This window comes from Gymnoscopelus microlampas, assembly GCF_963454915.1.
Source record: "Gymnoscopelus microlampas genome assembly, chromosome: 15".
NCBI classification, from domain to species: domain Eukaryota; kingdom Metazoa; phylum Chordata; class Actinopteri; order Myctophiformes; family Myctophidae; genus Gymnoscopelus; species Gymnoscopelus microlampas.
In genome coordinates, this window is record NC_139952.1 from 2,839,496 (window position 1) to 2,858,559 (window position 19,064).

The following is a 19,064-nucleotide window of genomic DNA, read 5'->3' on the forward strand; positions in this document are numbered from 1 at the left end:
ATTTACTACAAAATCAGACCCAATACATTAACTTGTGAATCTTGGAAGGTAATGGCAGACTATTATAACCCTTTTCGTGTTGTGTTCCTACATTGAGTGACAATGACCACTCAACTGAATTGAATTAATCAGAACAGGAAACAAAACCTCAAATTCCTCATGGTACACTGGAAAGAGGTGGATACACTGTAACCATTCTGAGCAAGCTTGCTGGAACCACTGATAATAGTGTAGCTTCTTTGTGAACATCATAAACCTGACTAAATGTATTACAAATCAATATACAGCCATCTTCATGTACAAGGTGAAATATAGACTATCCCTTTATCCAAGCAATCATAATAGATGATATTTATAAAGTTTGTACATGGGCAATCAAAACAGATAAGAGTGCATAGATGGACAGACAGGATGTGGATGTAAAACATATTATTGGAAGCAGCATGTTTATCAGTATCAGTAAAGTGTTTATTAACTACACAGCAGCGTTTTGCATTTGTGAAACACTATGAAAATGAGCCCCACACACTAGCATGGATTCCTAAACAACTAACACAATATGTAACATTATGATGTTTTAGCAATATTGTTCCTGCTGTTCTACATACTGCCAACCAATAAATCACAGATTGAGGCTTTAACCTTTCATTTTATATGACATATCCTCTCCCCATTCAGCTATGGCCACCCCAAGCATTAATGAGATAGCACGTTTAGAGTAAAGGTACTCCTCCCAAAAGGTATCAATACTGCGATGTAGATGTACTCTGTTACAAGTAAAAGAACCGGAGAGCAACATTTACTTTCCTAAAGTACAAAAGTATTGGTGTCAAAATGTGCTTAAAGTACCAAAAGTAAAAGTACTACAATGTTTGAAAATAGACTATTCAGATGTCATGGAAGATGCTTCTGAACATATTGCTTGTTTGACCACTTCAATGCTCTAATCTTAAAATAATTACCAAAAATAGCCTATTTACTAGCACGACACATTGAGAGCTTGTAGATTGTCTATTTTAGCTGCGCAACATGCTTCCATAGAAGACATGCTGGCTTCTATGGAATGCAAATGACTGAAATCAGTCATGGCAACTGACAACTTTAATCCATGGGGAGATCATCATCACAATCTTCACCTTCCACATAGTTATCGTTATCATCATCATCATCATCGTCATCGTCATCGTCATCGTCATCGTCATCGTCATCATCATCATCGTTGTCGTCATACAGTGGGTAACAGTCTTCCACAGTGTAGAGTACAAATCAGGTGACAATTGGGTCTGAGATGGAGAATTAACTTGTGAAAGGTACGCATGAGGAGGAGGAGCCATGTCTGGAATATGATGTTGGAACATGACCACAGCATCATGCTCTAAGCGTAAAATGCTGACAACAATAACAGCCTTGAATCCAAGGTGCCCGTTATCGTTGATGCTTAACTGTAGGGAAGCATGCTGCTGCTTAAGGTGATTGATCATGTTGGTCATCTCATGCTGAAGCAACACCTTTTCCTCAGCAGCCCGGGTCTTCAGGTGCAAGGCATCTATGGCACGTCTTTTTAGGAGACTTGGAATATCATCCTCTGTCTGTAAAGATAAACAGGGTAACTGTAGTACAAGAAAGTAGCACCAATAACACTATGACCTATTTTCTGGGGCACACTTTTTCTTGATGAAAATAGACAATCTACAAGCTCACAACGCGTCGCATTGTGAAGTTGTAGATTGGCTATTTCGTGGCGAGGGGACTTTGTGTAGCAAGTAAATACTAGCAGACATAGTATAGAGCCCTGGGGGACCCAGGTTAAGTAAGTACATAGTGGTTAATTCATCGGAGACCAAAATTGAAATCTTGAAATAAACCAACCTTTTCATCAAGGCACAAGTATACAGGCCAGGAGGCATCACATGCTTGATTAAAGTCCAACTGTGATGGGAAGTTGGTCATCTGAGTAGGCCACTGAAGACCGTTATACTCGGCTATCTTCTTCTTCAGTCTGCCGTTACAGCTTTTTATCTGTTTTGACAGCCTGATAGCAATGCCCTGTCCATCTAGAACAGGACATCAAAAACAATAATGAAAAACATTATGTAGTGATAGGTAATACTCAATCTTGAAGTAGCTCTGCAACAACCCAGCTGAAGTTGGAACTCTTAAACTAGGCATTTCAGATTGAAAAAGACATCATCTAATAACTTGATCATATCCATATTATAGATATTTAGTTTGAAAACCATTAACTTATTGTACGGTAAGGCCAGTTGCACGAGGGCTTTAAACTTATCTGCAGTCTCCTAAAAAGTTATAAGTATGCCCTCAAAATTAAGGGCCTATGACACGGCCAGAATTAATTATATTTGATTATACATATCACCCGCCCAATGTCACATGATCCCTGTAAAAACAGTATGCTGGGGCGGGACCATTGAATGGCGTTTCCAGTAGCCAATGGGATGAGGTTATGAGTGACAGCCTGTCACCTGGTGTGAATAGGTCTGTCTCTGCTGTGGAGGTGAAGAATGGACGTGCATTCCGAAAACAAATAATTAAACTAGCAGCTGTAGACGTGATATCGCAAAAATTAATGGATGTTTACAAAAAAACAGAGAGACCGCAACGGCTTCTCTATTTCTCTACAGCCATCGCTCTCATCTATCCCTTTGGACAGAGTAGCTTGCTCTCTCTCTCGCTCACACACATACATACACCATTATTTCAATGTACATACAATTATTAAAAGTGACCGGGGAAAATAAGTTATTCTACCTGGGTATTTGCGTTTTAGATATGGAGTAGAGTGACTCTCTCCCTTGCCTCAGAGCGTGCCTGCAGTATGAGTTGACCCCTGACTTCCCGGTCAAGGTCTTGCAGCGTGGATTGAAACGTCACATCGGACTGATGCCATCTGGTTGTTAGATGGTGTTGTCTCTCCATTGTCTGAAGACAACTCTCTATCCTAAACACAAGACGACACATGGAACAAATGTTAATGCTGTTGTTACCCAACAGAGCACACATGGTCAGATTTGAAATGTTATACCTAGGCTTACTTACTGTGTTTCATCTGCAACCGATGACTCCTGAGTATGCGATCTACATAGGACAATGTTTATGTTAAAAGTGATAAAGCTTTGTCATATAGTGGACATAACATTTTTAAGTGCAATTTTACACGTGTGAAGTGCTGAAATGAAAATGTTTTGAATAGAATTTCCACTAGTAAAATCTACTACTCGTCAAATATGCCCATATATGGACTGAACATGTCCGATGTCGTTGTGTTACACAACATCAGTGCAAATTACCATTGTGTGAGACGTCAGACCAGAGATCGAACAGAGAGGGAGGGTGAGGAGGGAGGGAGAACGAGAAACTACTTCCCCCATGCAATAACCAAGCCAATGCAGGGTATCGAAACCTAAACACGCCAATCGTTGCTTCATGACGTGTTGTCAGCGCAATAACCCTTGCAGCACCCCATCCAGTAATGTAGCCTTTTAAGATAAGATAAAAGTAATGTTAGTAGAAACATTAGTTGTCTTACTTGAGCTGGTCGAGTTCAATCAACTTGGTGATATATTGCCTCTTCCACCTGGGAACGCCGTCTAGAAAACAGAGATAAAGACATTATTCAACTCCAATAAACCTCAGCATCCACGGTGGAAAAAAAGAGGGGGAATAAATGTGAGAATGACTTTTGTTGGATATTAATTTATACTACCTCGATTTTTACTCATTTTCATTATTCATTTTATTCAGTACATGCAATGACTATTATCACCCTCCCCGCACGACTTGCCTCGCCAGAACACGAGCCAATTGTGTTTGTGTAGACAGACGCTCGACAAAGCCGGATGCACCACGGTGGATTCAAACCCACTCCGTGGTGGTGGTGGGCAGGGACTTTCCCACTGCGTCACCTGGGCGCCCTCACTAGCCCCAATATTGTAAAGCTATAACATTTTTGCATTACTGTAACATGGATTATTCGGCATACCTTTTGGTTTTGTCTTTGACAGTGAAAGTTGGGCGACTTCTGTCTCCCTTTCCATCCACCCCTGTATATCTCGCTCTGAAATACACACTTAAAAGAAACAAAAACAGAATATTCATATTCATAATAGTCACTTGAGACCACACGTAAAGTGTGCTCTGTAGAAGAAAGCTGTACCTGGTGCCTCTTTCAGGATGGCAGAAATGTCCTCCTCAGCAGCACCCATGACCTTCTCTGCCCTTCCCCATCTCTGATGGAGCTGCACGTCTACAAACAGAAATTGTCAGCTTAATGGGTGACCCGATGTTAGGGTGCATACGACATGGGCGCAAAATGCCTGGCCTTGGAATGCTGCGGGCGACACCTTGCCAAACAGTACATACATTTCATTCAAAAAACATAACATGCATAACATTTTCAGCAAATATAGAAATGGGGCAAACCTAGATCAGCCAATTTCCTCCTCCTAAAATGAAGAAGCGCATCAGTCAACAGGTCAAGCCGATGGGATGGAGTCATCTCTTTCGTGACTCGCGCAAATCGTCTAAAATAAGACCATAGCCTCTCCATGCCCTCACCATCCGTCAGGCCAAACCCCTGCAGCCTTCGTGTGCTGTACATGATCTGTAAATAACAGACAGACAGTCTTCACAATTTACAGTACAACTGCTGCACTATGGGTAGGAAGTGAATTAATAATTTGTGCATGTGTGAACTTGGTGTGTGAGATTGTGTGTGTCACTCTTTTAGTGCTTCCCCGGCAGCATAAGGCCATTAATACAATCCTAAATATTAATCACAATAATTTCACTGAGAGAGAAAAAAACATTACCTGACACTGGAGTTTATGTCCATAAACATGAAATGCTGGTACAGCGAGGGACACACCAGCTGGTATTCCTTCTCCTTTCTTCTGATGGAACACAAAACAATACAATGAATACATGTAAGTAAATACTCAAGACAACAGTTACTTGTGCTATATACAGTTTTAAGAAATTGCTTACACGCATATGTGATGAAAGTACACATGCTATGTCATATATGACATGAAGGTCAATGTTCTTGTCCTGGCATCTGGTCAGCAGCTCATTGATGACGTACATAGGAAATGCCAGCCTATTGAAAACAAAAGACAGTTCTCCAATTGTCCAAATGTGTTCCACGATGATCTAAAATGTAAATAAACAGCATCCAACATCTTTGGGAAACATTTGGAGCTTAGCATTTGTGAAAAAAACACAAACTCACCTTTCTCCCTGGTTCATGTTCAGAAACGTCAATGGGATTTCATGGCGACAACATGCTCCAAACACCCCTGTTACATCCAGTTTCTTTTGCTGCTTTTGTGAGCGGATCATATTGCCAGCTTTAAAGTTGCTACAGTCCTGTTTGGAAAATTAGATTTAAGTCCGACAACATACATCAACTCAAGGAGGAGTGATGACCCCTCACAGCTGACACAGTGAAAATTTGTCACAACTTGACTCACCTCATTTGGTTTGGAGCCGTCAGGATGGGAGAGCAGGTACTGTTGTACAGCATCTTCCTTCACAAACATGATGTTACCGTGCAAAGGCTCAACAGTACTTCTACCAGAACTCCTTTTCCTAACCAGGCCAAAGTTGGCATCCATGGACACAATCATCTTTCCATCATTCTGAAATATAATCATCCATGGTGATTAGGTATCTGGTTCTGATGTAATCATTCTCTAAAGTAAACATCATATGTATGAGCATTTCAAAATGAGCACCATTTGTTTTCATAGAGCATGGATATGCATACTTGTATTTAATTGAATGAACATCTAGAACTAGATACCTTTGGACATGCTGGGCATGTTGTACCATCATCATATGAGGTACAAAGACCGGCTAAAGTACGGCGTCTGTAGTGGTGGTGGCGAAATTGGGAGATGGATTCTCCCACTGGGGCTCTGTACAGCATGTTAACCTATTAAGCAGTAAAGAAAAGCTATTAAAAAATCTGTTATTAATCCAAATGAAATGCCAGTAACTAAGAAGCAGATGGTTTAGGACTGTTCTTAACACACAAAGGTTTAGCTACATTACCTCTGCAAGAGTCAGGTTGTTTTTCCATCTTAACGTGTTGCAGAATCCCTCTACAGACACCTGGCACTCTAAAGACAGATAGTGAAATAGCTCGAGTAGAGCTATGGAAAAGGCTGTCTGAGGTTTATCAGGAGTTGCAGGCCAAAGCCCGTACTTTAACAGAGTGCACGCTTCTGGTTCACATGCACAAAGAGTGACTCTGAAGTTGCACAGTTGGCCTACAACAGGGCAAAGACAAAAGCAAAAGGTTACTCAAGATGTCATTGTTTTTGTTGTTGTTTTTAAATTAACAATTAAGTGCAGATAAATGACGGGAAAGTGCTTTTGTAGAAAAGGAATATCTAGGTACTAAGACATTCAGTAATACATCATAACATTAAATGTATTGCTTCTAAACAATTTCTAGACACCACAATATGGCCTGTAAGGAATACAGTTTGTAATCAAAGAAATATGAACTATATTATTTAAACAAACCTGTGTTCACAACTACTTTCATGTCTCTTGTGTACACAGGATGGGAATTGTGGTCCTCATTTAAACACAGGGCAAATCCAAGGGAGGACCTCTCATAGTACGTTTGCTAGAGAATAAGGAAAAAAGAAAATTAGAAAACTCAATGATGTCTACTTTGGATCAACTCTTCCAAACAACAACAACAACACACACACACACACACACACACACACACACACACACACACACACACACACACACACACACACACACACACACACACACACAGTACTAACATTCCATTTCTCAAGTAGATGTAGAGAATTGCTGTGCGTCGCCTTGATACAACTTTCACAAAAGACAATGGTGCTGCTGCATTCCAGACATCTGTATTCTGCCATGTCTTTGCAAATGGTGCAACGGTTTGTGGACGGTGCCGAGGATTCAAACGAGACCTGCAGCATTTGACTCTTTAGTGCATCCCAAGCACTGAGTTCTCTCCGCTTTGCCTTGTTGTATGCAGTCTCTGCATTAGGAGGACTGCAGCTGGGTGCTTCTTCAAGATGTTCTAAAGGTGCGGTTGATGGGGCAGGGACAGAGTCCATTTGACTTGAGATGGGATGTGATCGGTTCCTTAAAAAAGAACTTTTAACACCGCCACCAATAGTCTTCCGTAGAACCCTTATCTTCTTTGTCTTAAAATGCACCGACACTACAATAGGAACAATCCAACAGAAGGCACTTCTTAGATCTTGAAGAGTCTGTAAAATAGTAAAACAAAACAAAAAAACATCAGCTACAAGGTAAAAACACAAAACAAAAAAAAAACACCTGAAGACTGTAACTTTCATTTTATCCAACTGAATGGCAATAACTGAGACAATCCCACTGTACATAATTTCATAGCAGTCTTATATCCACCAATAGTCTACAACTGTACATATCCATACATTGGCAATATATGCATGTTCATATGTATATTTACAGGTGAAATATGGTACATTAGACATGTTTCTTGATAGAATATACATTATGTTAACTGAATTATATTATGTGCAGAAGTGTAGTGTCCATTTCCATTTGTATCCATTTGAATATTTTTTATCTTATTCATACATTATTCTTACATGTACCTAACCTGTTTCATGCTTACTGCTGTTGCTGCTATGACACCTGAATTCCCCCCAGGGGATCAATAAGTTATATCTGAGATCAGAGTACTATGTTTGGTCTGCTGATTTTGTGCTAAATATTGGACATAATTAGGATTCCCCTGAGGGTTGAGATAAAGATGTGGTGGTAGGCAACAGAATTATTTCGTGCTCAACATAGTTCGTGTTAAATTAGCCCTGAAACATGACTGTCATGGCGGAGCGTCAACCTGCTTTTTGCACTCTCTCTCTTTTTGGTCCGTACATCTACATAAACGTTCACATTTCAAATATAAAGTGCTGACCTCATGGCCACGGATGTTACAATTATGTACGGGTCCTGAGAAGCACCCGTATCTTCCGTATTGCTCAATAAAAGCATTTTAATACGATTGGTGATACGATTTCTCCGTATCTTTTCGACTACTCGACCCTATCAGTTGTGAGGTGTACTGCACTCTGATACACTATAACTCTATGAGAAAATGTCCGCCAATCAGATTAAAATGCTTTTTATTGAACAATACGGATGATACGGGCACTTAGACCAGTCCGATTCAAATTGTAACATCCATGGCCACGGGGTCAGCACTTTATATTTGAAATATGAACGTTTATGTAGATGTACGGGTTGTAAATGAAGAAAGTGCAAACACCACGTTGAAGTTCCGCAATGACGCTCGTTACAGACGAGCGAGCGTCATATAAATAAACCATGGCCAGTGTTACATTACATAAGACTGAGCTAACATGAGAATCAGCTTAAAAATAAGATAAAATAAAGAATATATCAAGCACCGTCGTAATTGCAGTCATTTACTAAACTTAAATGTTGATTAAAGCTTAAAACGTATGTGTCAATAGTCTCAACGTCTCTTACCTGACGAGTGGACGCGCCAGAACAAAGCTCCCTCCAAAACTGCCCGGTGACGTACAGACCTGCAGTTGCGCGTTGCATGATGGTTAAAATGCATGACAGACATATGCATTGACCAACCACGGACCTCCTTAGATCAACCATGGACTTTATTACAGCCCATCAAAGTTGACATTACATCGTGCATTGCTTTCAACCTCCACTATTACATAGTTGTATTATTTATGCACACGTCACAATTGTGCTTTTTTCACCTTCATGTATGTCATACCTATGCTTAAACACACACAAACAAACACACACACACACACACACACACACACACACACACACACACACACACACACACACACACACACACACACACACACACACACACACACACACACACACAGAGACAAGTTAACAAATGACCTTTTCACCTCATACAGTGCAAAAGGGGCAGTCTTCAACAACCAGGCAGTATAGAACCTCTTTAACACTTGACACATCAGGTGACACATTAGGCCTTATTGCAGTAACCTGCCATGTGCCCTTATACAGAGGGTACAGGGGTCTTACCAGCCAGTGCCATCTATTAGAGAGTTACGCCAACTCTGTTCACTTCTTCGGGCCAGGTCTTCTACATAGCCGTCTATTGGCGAATAGTGACAAATCCCTAAACCGGAAGTTCATGCATTGAAGTCGACGGCTCCTTGTCACTATTTCCCGCTACATGAACCATGTGAACGACGCTGTTTCTGACCCCTCATTGGCGCAACTCTCTAATAGAAGGCTCTGTTACCAGCCTTTCATGAGTATATAGGTGATTCTTGTGACTATTGGGACCCTGGGCAAAAAAGCCCTTCTGACTGACTAGATTGGATAGCCCTTGGGAAGCCCTTAAACACTTACTAGTGCCTCTTCTGTTTTCGCTCTAGACTTAATATCTTTTGCCAGAAATAGCAGATCTACAAGTTCAAATGATACTGGGGTTCAAGTGGTTAATGCTCTGAGCCCTACTTTTCCTGTTCATAAACTTTGCCTGTGTGTGAGGCCTTTCTGGGTGTGGAACAGTGGGTATGAGTCAGCCCAATTTTATAGAGCCCCTCCTGGCCTTTCAGCCCCTCGGCCTGAGCCCCACTGCCCCAATCGAGCTTTTTCTGAATGGCATGGCCTGTGTGTGGTGTGTGAAGGCCCCACCTCCCCCATAATTTCCAGTTCAGTTTCATAGTGACTGTAGAGCCCATGGCAGTGAATGCTGGACCCTGGGGTCTACCCTACAGAAATCCCTGAATGGGTGCTACACCAGAATGCTACTGTACAGTGTGTGCAGTAAACATCAACTAAGATATGCAAATGAGCAGGTTACCAACAAGCATCTGTATTGGGGGCTGCTAAGGGTGAGTGAGAAGACTCCAGCCAGGAGAATGAGGCTGGCCGGTCAGTGCCATCCACACTGGGAGCTCTCAGACAGAAAACTTGTACTGTGGGAACCAACACATGGGCACTGATCACGAGGGCGTCCCGCACCTACCTACATTGATGAAACACCAAGACAATTCTTTGTATGATTGCATTGGCTAATAAAACAGCTTCTGACTGAATGGCCTATCACCAGTAATATGAATACATCCATCGTCCATGAATGGATGTATGCACAGACTATTGACATTGTATATGAGGTGAATGTATATAGGCTACACCTCTACATTGTCACTCAGTCTACAACAGTGGGCAATATGGATAGTACTATGAACAGTGAGTATAAGCACATATATGACATATCAATAGTGAAACAGCAAAACATGTAAGCAGTCATTTGTTATGGTTCAGGAGGGTATATCCTGGTTCTGGTGCAAATGTAAAACAGGAGTCATTAATCCAAGAACATGACAGAACAGAACAGAACATATGGGGGCTTAGTTCTAGTGCTTATGGCTACTTGCACAAAGGACTGACCAAGTCTTTGTCTTGTGTTAGGGAATGTGCTCGGTGAATACAGCATAGCGTATAGCATCCATCCAGCTTCCTCATCCTCCCCTCCGCAATCACCTCTATATTGTCCAGTTTAACTCCCAACTATGGAGCTGGCCTTCCTCACCAGCTTGTTGCCATCCCTAGTGTTACCCAACCCCCCACAGACCTTGGTAAATAAGAGGACAGTGGCTACTACAGACTGGTAGAACATCTGCAGAAGCCTGTTGCACACATTGAGGGACCTGAGCCTATAGGTATATATGGCTCCTGCTATGAAATGCTGATCATTTAACATTGACCTCTCATGTCTGAAAGCTTATAATTCTGCAATCAGCATACATCCATTTAGTATATCAAAAAGTCTGACATAGACTGTGGGCGCTAGAGGTCCTTCATCATCACTTCGGGTGGGTTGGCATAAGAACGTACGTCCAGTCGTGAAGGTTACATCATACAAAGGTTTATTTAGAAGAGAAGTTACAGCTTCAGAAAGTTAGCAGGCAGCATAAGCAGCTATTATGTGGTCCCAAATAGCTCTCTCCTCTCTCCTCTGCGTGGCCCTAATATATCGTTTCAGTGCCCCCGACTCGTTCAGAAGCCTGCTGCACACATTGAGGGACCTGAGCCTCATCAGAAAGTACCATTGAGCTATGTTGAACTGGATATGTCTCTGTTCAGAGCTTCAGATTTGCCGGTCTAGGCCAGCTTATAGTTCATGTGTGGTATATATGGCTCCTGCTATGAAATGCTGATCATTTAACATTGACCTCTCATATATGAAATCTGAAATCTATTTGACAGTACCTTTTGTTTGTGCAAATGCATTCATTTTATAGGAATATCTCATACATTTTGTGTATAAACCTTTATCCTCACCTTAGACTATTGTTTAAATTATGACATGGGCTACACCGGCATAATTATCTCAATACCTTGCTTTAGCATGGAGTTATAATGCCTTTGGGAGAACATTTCTGTATCCTCAATAGTTCACCATTTTAAATGAATTTCCAACAACACACTCCACTGAACCAGTTCCTTCCCTTTATTGAAAATGACAGCATTATATACAGGGGGACAAATAAATCTGGTGGACTTCAAAAGCCTTGGGGTGTGTGTGTGTGTGTGTGTGTGTGTGTGTGTGTGTGTGTGTGTGTGTGTGTGTGTGTGTGTGTGTGTGTGTGTGTGTGTGTGTGTGTGTGTTCTCCCAGTGGTGGAAAAAGTACTCAAATGTTTTACTGAAAGTATCAATACTGCAATGATTACTCCGTTACAAGTGAAAGTCCAGAATTGTAAATGTACTTGAGTAAAAGTACTAAAGTATTGGTATCAAAATGTACTTAAAGTACCAAAAGTAGAAGTACAAAAAAAAAAAGTAGAAAAAACAGATCTACAAGCGCGTCGAGCTGGTAGATCAGCTATTTTCAAATGGCAGAATATAGCAGAACAATTGTCTTATGAAACACAAATGTACGTTATTTCCCTCTCCCTTTTCCAGGCCTGGACCTTTTCCCCCCTTTTTTTTCTTGGCAGCGTTTACATAGTTTTTTTTTTAATCCACACACCTGGTGTGTCCACAAATTGCACTCAATGCACTGTAGCCAATCGCTCCATTTCACAATGGAATTCAGCTTCTCATCTTCCCAATCGCCGTTACATATGGAGCAGTAGTACGATGGAGGATCCATCTGTCCATCTGGAAAGACAAAAATCAGTCACTACATCTGACAGGCTAAAACATTATACTTCTCTCCCTAATTCAGAAAGTGACTTTGTGAATAATCTATTGTATGTTTGTTAGTGTGTGACATTGCAAAGCTGTGATACTGATAATTCAGCTGCTGAACCTCGATCATGTCACAAGAAACTTGTAAGAAAACAAATGAGCCCATTTGAATACTCACCACCTACAGCAGGCTGCACTGCTACAGTGGTGGATGTGTCCATACGCCCCGAAGAACACTGGCCATCTGGAAAGAGAAAGATCAGTCACTACATCTGACAGACAAAAAGTTAGAGTGTCCGCCCTGAGAGTGGGGTTCGATCCCCGGCCGGGTCATACCAAATACTCTGAAAAATGGGGCCGAATGCCTCCCTGCTTGTCACTCAGCATCAAGAGTTTGATGGGGGTAAGTCCTGCAACATCCTAGTGTCATCTCCAGGATGTGCTTGTACATCAAGCTGCCTCACGCTACAGAAACAGGAGATAGGATGGGCCTCATGACTCGGCAAGGCTTACTACTACTTACTTACACCCCAGAAGAGAGATGCTAAGGTTCAAGTGGTTAAAGGAGTGCTGCACAAAAGAAGCATACCATCACACATTGACTCCAAGGCAATTTCCACCGCACTCCGACCCTCTCTGGTTGGCCCTATTTCAGACGACACAAAATCATTACATGTTAGTAGAGTTGCTTTCTCTGTATACAACCTCAGGAAATGGGTTAAAATGCCTATCCCAGTTTCCCCAGAGTTTAAGAAATGTATTCACATAAATGCCTTGTTTTGTCCTAAACCAGATACAGTATTCATATTAAATTAACTGAAAACAAAAAAAGAAGTAAATATTTGCATTGCACAAGCCAGAAACAGATTTGCGTTTTTACCGAAATGAAAAATTCGATCAATCAACATCTTTGTGTAACACTTTTGTGTTTTTAACACATTTTGAATTCAGTTATTGATATCATTGAAATGATGGTAATGTTTGGTTCCATATAAGAAAATATATGAGCATTGACCATTTGAATACTGACCGCCTACAGCTGGCTGCATTGCTTCGGTGGTGGATGTGTCCATAGCCCCCAAAGAACACTCGCCAGAAAGAGAAAGATCAGTCACTACATCTGACAGACAAAAACATTATACTTCTCTCCCTAATTCAGAAAGTAACTTTGTGATTATCCTATTATAGTATGTTTGTCAGTGTGTGACTATTTGAAGACTGACCATCAACAGGTGTCAGCACTACCACAGTGTTTGATGTGTCCGTGTCCTCTGGCTCCACAGGCCCATCTGTTAAGAAACGTCAGATTTATTTCACCATTGCAATAACTAACTGAAACAGACGCACAAACAAGTCAGTCAACTGTCACACCCTATACAAATCTGAAAATACTGAGTCTGCAGACAGCAGTTCATCTTACAGACAATTCTAACATTAACAAAATGTTGTCTTGCTATGCAAGGCGAGAGTGCTGACTAGCCGACACTAACTCGGGACTAGCGAGAGTCCAGACCTCGTCTGTATTCAGCCTCGAAAGGACATGTTGTCTTGAGATGCAGTAAATATTAACATTACGGAAGCCAAATTGGCATTTTACTAAAATGACAAATTATCTGGATCAAAAAACATCTGTGTAGAACACTTCTGTTGATGGTTAACATAAGCTGAATAAGTTGAGCTCGAATAGAATCGATCTGGGCTAACAGGTTACCAAATATCTATCTTCGACCTAGTATAGATTTAAAGAAAAAACGTTTTAACTGACCGTCTTCAGCGGTCATCACTGGACTGCCTGATGGCCTCTGGACTGGGTTCACTGGCTCCTCACCGCACTGCTCAACTAGAAAGACATGGCAGACTTTTTTCACCACTGCAATGTAGAACCAATTCTGACAGAGACACACAAACTGGCACACCACATACAAACGTGAAAATACTGATCTGCAGACAGCAGTTCATCTTACAGGCACAATTCTAACATTAACAAAATGTTGCCTTGAGATTTAATGTGTCCTCAGTTAGTTTTCCCTTTTGCAAGTTTTGCCTTCTTGCCAATTATGTTGCAGGGGGTTGCATTGTTATGTCAATGGTAAACACACGGTGAACTGTGTAGTCTAGTGTGTACCCACCCAGAGGTGCAGAAAACATTCCTCATATTGCTCCAACCATAAGGTGGTACCATTGTCTGTTTAAGGTCTATGTGCAAATCTCAAGATCACTTACTTATTTCAAAAGACATCTGCTCTGCAGCTTTCAGTAGTTTGTCAAGTTGATGTCTTCCATAACGGCTCGGTTTTATCAGGCTGAGGCCATCAGGCAGTCCAGTGACATTGATCACCACCTTTCCAGCTTTTAGGGACTGGTACGGTACACTACCATGACCCCCGACCTCCTCTATAATGACACACACACACACACACACACACACACACACCTCATAAAAATGTATACATACACAAAATATGTCTGATAGCCACTCAAAAAGACAGACCCTGGTATAACCAGTCTTCATAATGTACAGACTTTGGATGCAATGATTCTGTGATTGGTGACTGCATTCTAACAGGCTTCATTTAAAGCTACAATCTCTAAGTTTCATGTCCTTCGTCTACCTCTCCTGACGGAAAATGACAATACTATAACTACAATCAAATTACAATAAAGATGGTGGTCCATCTACTGTCCAATCTGGTGTGCCGTCTGTTTCAAATAACTTTGAGAGTCAGTCCTACCAGACACCAGGGCCTATATATTTATCAAGAGTGGGGAGACAACCTCTAACCACAAACAGATGTGCTGGTTGTCTTGTATTAAGGGACCACTTCACCCATTTTCATATAATTGGTCCTCACTAATGCTCATTATAAGATGGTAGTGGTACCATTTGCTGTGTCTCAGAGGAGGGATATGGACAGTTCAAAAACCTGCCTAGTGCCTACCAGTGACATCGATAGGCAGGTTTGGTCATTTCAAACAAGATTACAAATACCATTTAAATTTACCTGATGAAAGTATGAATGACCGAAACGTTTTCCCAATTAAAAATGGTTTGTCTCTCTACTTTTTATTGATGCAAGAACAATGTCTTCTATTTCAGCATGCTAACTTTCCAGAAAGAGAAAGGCTGTAGTTTCTATTAGGTTGGAATCCCCATAGATGTCACTGGTAGGCAGGTTTCTGAACTGCCCACAGCCCTCCTCTGAGACACAGAGTGATTAAACAGAAATGAAGAAAGAATGAAGAAAATGGGTGAAGTGGACCCTTAACTCTACCATACAGATTGCTTTAAAAAATGGATTCATAAAAATAAGTCCTGGATTGCAGCTTTAAATAAAGCACAGCTCATTAGTTATTATTATTAATGAATGTATTAATTGCATTAGTCTAAAAGACGCATTTACTGTATTTTTGGTTGAAAAGATCCTGCACCCTCTTCACAACTTCACCTGGTGTCTCTTTGGTGGCAGAAGACATGGAGCTAGCTGCAAATGTAATGAAAATACAAAAAAAGGAAAAAAAATCAAGTAACTCTCCCATAAGACAAGTTTGGCTTTATCTGTGTGAATGTGTATTTGTATAAACCTTTAAAATGCAAAGCAAAATTGTCGCTCGTGTCAGTCGAGTTGAGAAAGTCGGTCGCTCCCCTGCTGCCGACTTCGTGGACTGCCAGGTCTGCCTTTTGGCGGTCGAAAGCTAAAGCTATCGTTTCCACTCCCAACACCTCCAGACCGGCCACCTTTAATCACATTTAGATCCACAAATAAGCATGAAGTCATAACAGGGCTGGGAAAAATGTCTTTAACCAACATGTACAGAACCATGTGGAGAGATAAGTATTACACAGATAAGGTTTCTGAGAAGAGGCTGTGTTTGAAATCACTCCCTGTTTCCTATCTATTGTTTAAATGTATGCTTTGTGTGCCCTTAAAAATCAAAACAATTCCACAATGCAATGTGGCACATTCCATACATATGATAGTGTCTTATTTAGGGAGGAATTCATAAGTGAAAAGTAGAAATGATTTCAGACACAGCTTTGGAAACTATATATTTTGATAAGATCAGTGGTGTGTTCTACCGTCAGATGCTGTGTACGGCGTATACCTTGAGATTTTTTTTCGTCGCTACCGTATACCTTCAAAAACTGTTTCATCCATTGAAAACGCGAGAGCGTATACCCACGACCACACGCATCGTATCGTAGCGTATACCTTCCGAAAAAAACTAGAACACAACACTGGATAAGATTATCAAATCATGTCAATAAAATTAAGAACATTTTGTTTATTCAGTTGAATTTGAATTATTTCTAGAACTTTGTAAACTAGAGGGCACTTGGTAAAGCGCATACATAAACAATTCAACCCAAAATGCAATCAATTTGTCCTCGGCCAATCACATCTAAAAGTTCAATCGAAGTGTGCCCATTTGTTTTTTAGATCTCCTGCTACAGTAACAAGCACACGCAGGTGAAAATATTACCCCTCCCAACTTTTTACGCTGAGGTAATTACGTTCATCACCATGTCCTGCCCATAACACAGTTGCTGACAAACATTATTAGCAATGACTCTAGAATTGCATAGCAAGATGAGCAGACTCTCCAAATACTAACACGTCTGGGGACATCTAAAGTCACTTTTGGGGCTAAAACGGGGTGGAAAAACTATTTGGATTTTTTTTTTTAAATTACAGCATCACAGAACAAAGGCAAAGAGTTTAGGCCGTTCCAAAATATCATTGCTGACGGGTGGAAACCAATGTAGCTATTATTTATTAGCTTGTTAATACTTTTCAAGATTGCTGCCTGACAGCAACGATATGTGACTGGCATCAGGATTGGTTTTCAAAGCAGTAGGCATAGTTTTGTTAACTCTGGTTCTCTCCGTTGCCCAAGCCTATTCAAAGAATTTAGAGGTCCCCAGGCGTATCAGTAGGTGGAGAAATCTTATATTTATTCCAAACCTCTATCTTGAGCTGCCTCAGGTGCCTTTGAATCTTAAGCTCCCTCTGCTCAGGGCTAAGGGTCTTCATTCTTCCTGCAGCCTCTACAGCTGCCGCCTCAGATCGGTAGGCACTCTTCTGACCATCGTCTAACCATGACCAAAGACAGTTGATCTCTTTGAGACTAGCCTTAGTGCCTGAGAATGGAGAGGGGGGGGGGGTGATAAAGGTTAGTCTTTGACAGAAACACAACAGTAAGGTCTGAATAGTAAATTTTAATGTAGACAAGATAAGGCAAAACTAATAGGAGCAGCTACACCTACTTGTCATTATGACGGGCTGGGCAATATATCTGGTATCTATCCATCTAATCCTTCCTGTACCTATCCTGTGTTTCATGCTTACTGCAGTTGCTGCTACGACACCTGAATTTCCTCTAAATAGTGTAATATTCTAATGTGGCATAAGTGCTGTCTTTTACTGGTTTTGAAGGCTGCTGAATTGACCTAACTGTTCTAGTTATATTGTTTGCTTTTACCCATTTTATGCATTTATGTTCACATAACTGATGATTATCAACAATAATCTACAATACGAGGTATTTGGTGAAAAATATGGTGATATTTGATTTTGTCCATATTGCCCAGCCCTACTAGAGAATGAATGCAAGATGTGTATCTCAACTTTTCAACAAAATAACACAGAGAGAACAAACATAAGTAGTGCAATGTGTAATAATGTTCTTGAATAGGCATACTTTTTAATCAATTAATTGATCACATCTGAAATGCAGACAAAAGCTTTATTCAACCCCTATTATCATCCCCAACTAAGTTAGTTCTAAATGGTTTATCATTATAAATATATTGCAATATAATACCTGACAGATACAAGACTTATTCTCTCACCGCTGTTTTGCAGATGCTCCCCAATGAACAGGTTATAACCTGATACGGCTCTTGTGTGCAACTTGGGCTTTGGGGGGGGGGCTTTTCAGTTGAGGTTGAGGGAGGGTTTAGAACCCTCTTGTGATTTCCAATCCAGTTCTAAAAAGACACAAACAGACATTAAGAATAGTTAAATACTGTAATGTAATAAAATGTCATACTGTATTTACAAGGTCAATTCTAATTCCAAATCAAAATACACCATACAGTGAAGGAACCTTACTTTTATGACATCAGGTGTCAAACCAGTGGCTTCAGCAGCCGTCAGAACGAATGGTGAGGAAACGGAGGTCATTCCCTCAAGGAATGATTTCTTCAACGCCTCCTTCTGCTCATCCGTTATGAGAGATCTTTTCACTTGTGGAATAATCAAGACAAAGCAAATCAGTACTGACAAATAATTAAAAATCCTGTATACTTTGTTGACTGGGGTACCCCAGAGGTCTATTCTTGATCCCTTCCTTTTTGCCCTTTATGCCAAATCTCTTCACCGAAAATAGATCTAAGCCTGAACATCTGCTATTGTCATTCGAATGCTTGCCTATTTTCGCCTATTATGACTTGCCCAGAACAGGGAAGCTAAGGTTCATGTGGTTAAGTGATCTGCATATTTAACATGCCATCTAGCCAGTAAAACAATAGTTTAATGCTTATACATTTTCACACTTGACAAACATTCTGGGTTTATCGCCTGTTGCAGTGTTAGTGAATATTAGCTGACAGGACTGAGTCTTTTCCACTGCCAACTATGTAATCAAGAGCTTACCTTTTTCTGCCATTGGGCCTGAAACATAGAAAATAGAGATACTTAGATTACATGCTTCTATTTTTATTGAACAATGAAGATACTAGTCTTTTTCATTTAACACATACTGATGTGGGAAGTATGCACAGTCAATCATAACAAGTACCAGTGAAGGTCTGTGAGCTATG

The 19,064-nt window shown here is 40.7% G+C and overlaps 3 protein-coding genes across 4 annotated transcripts; all 3 read right to left on the reverse strand.

Annotated features, from left to right (window-relative positions):
* Positions 1-1,454: 1,454 nt before the first annotated feature.
* LOC311061864 (uncharacterized protein) lies at positions 1,455-7,239 on the reverse strand. 2 transcript variants are annotated; one of them, XM_084080563.1, is made up of 16 exons: positions 6,825-7,239; positions 6,550-6,655; positions 6,073-6,290; positions 5,822-5,953; positions 5,490-5,657; positions 5,249-5,385; positions 5,005-5,116; positions 4,830-4,907; positions 4,441-4,621; positions 4,175-4,264; positions 4,001-4,087; positions 3,548-3,608; positions 3,058-3,096; positions 2,770-2,959; positions 1,870-2,054; positions 1,455-1,589 (listed from the first exon to the last, which is right to left on the reverse strand). In XM_084080563.1, exons 1-14 carry the CDS (start codon positions 7,131-7,133, stop codon positions 2,785-2,787), a joined length of 1,893 nt encoding a protein of 630 aa, XP_083936689.1. In that variant the 5' UTR covers positions 7,134-7,239; the 3' UTR covers positions 1,455-1,589; positions 1,870-2,054; positions 2,770-2,784. The 2 variants fall into 2 exon arrangements, with proteins under 2 accessions (XP_083936689.1, XP_083936688.1); XM_084080562.1 differs by having other exon boundaries at positions 4,830-4,910; positions 6,825-7,238.
* Positions 7,240-10,367: 3,128 nt separating this feature from the next.
* LOC311061258 (uncharacterized protein) lies at positions 10,368-13,330 on the reverse strand (the record flags this gene model as incomplete). Its single annotated transcript, XM_084079813.1, has 5 exons — positions 13,272-13,330; positions 12,831-12,887; positions 12,420-12,485; positions 12,081-12,211; positions 10,368-10,388 (listed from the first exon to the last, which is right to left on the reverse strand). Exons 1-5 carry the CDS (start codon positions 13,312-13,314, stop codon positions 10,368-10,370), a joined length of 318 nt encoding a protein of 105 aa, XP_083935939.1. The 5' UTR covers positions 13,315-13,330.
* Positions 13,331-13,941: 611 nt separating this feature from the next.
* LOC311061996 (uncharacterized protein) lies at positions 13,942-18,741 on the reverse strand. The gene is made up of 7 exons (XM_084080738.1): positions 18,355-18,741; positions 18,093-18,230; positions 17,206-17,381; positions 15,824-15,977; positions 15,643-15,723; positions 14,465-14,635; positions 13,942-14,081 (listed from the first exon to the last, which is right to left on the reverse strand). The coding sequence occupies exons 3-7, from the start codon at positions 17,272-17,274 to the stop codon at positions 13,960-13,962; spliced, it is 597 nt and encodes a 198-aa protein (XP_083936864.1). The 5' UTR covers positions 17,275-17,381; positions 18,093-18,230; positions 18,355-18,741; the 3' UTR covers positions 13,942-13,959.
* Positions 18,742-19,064: the final 323 nt, after the last annotated feature.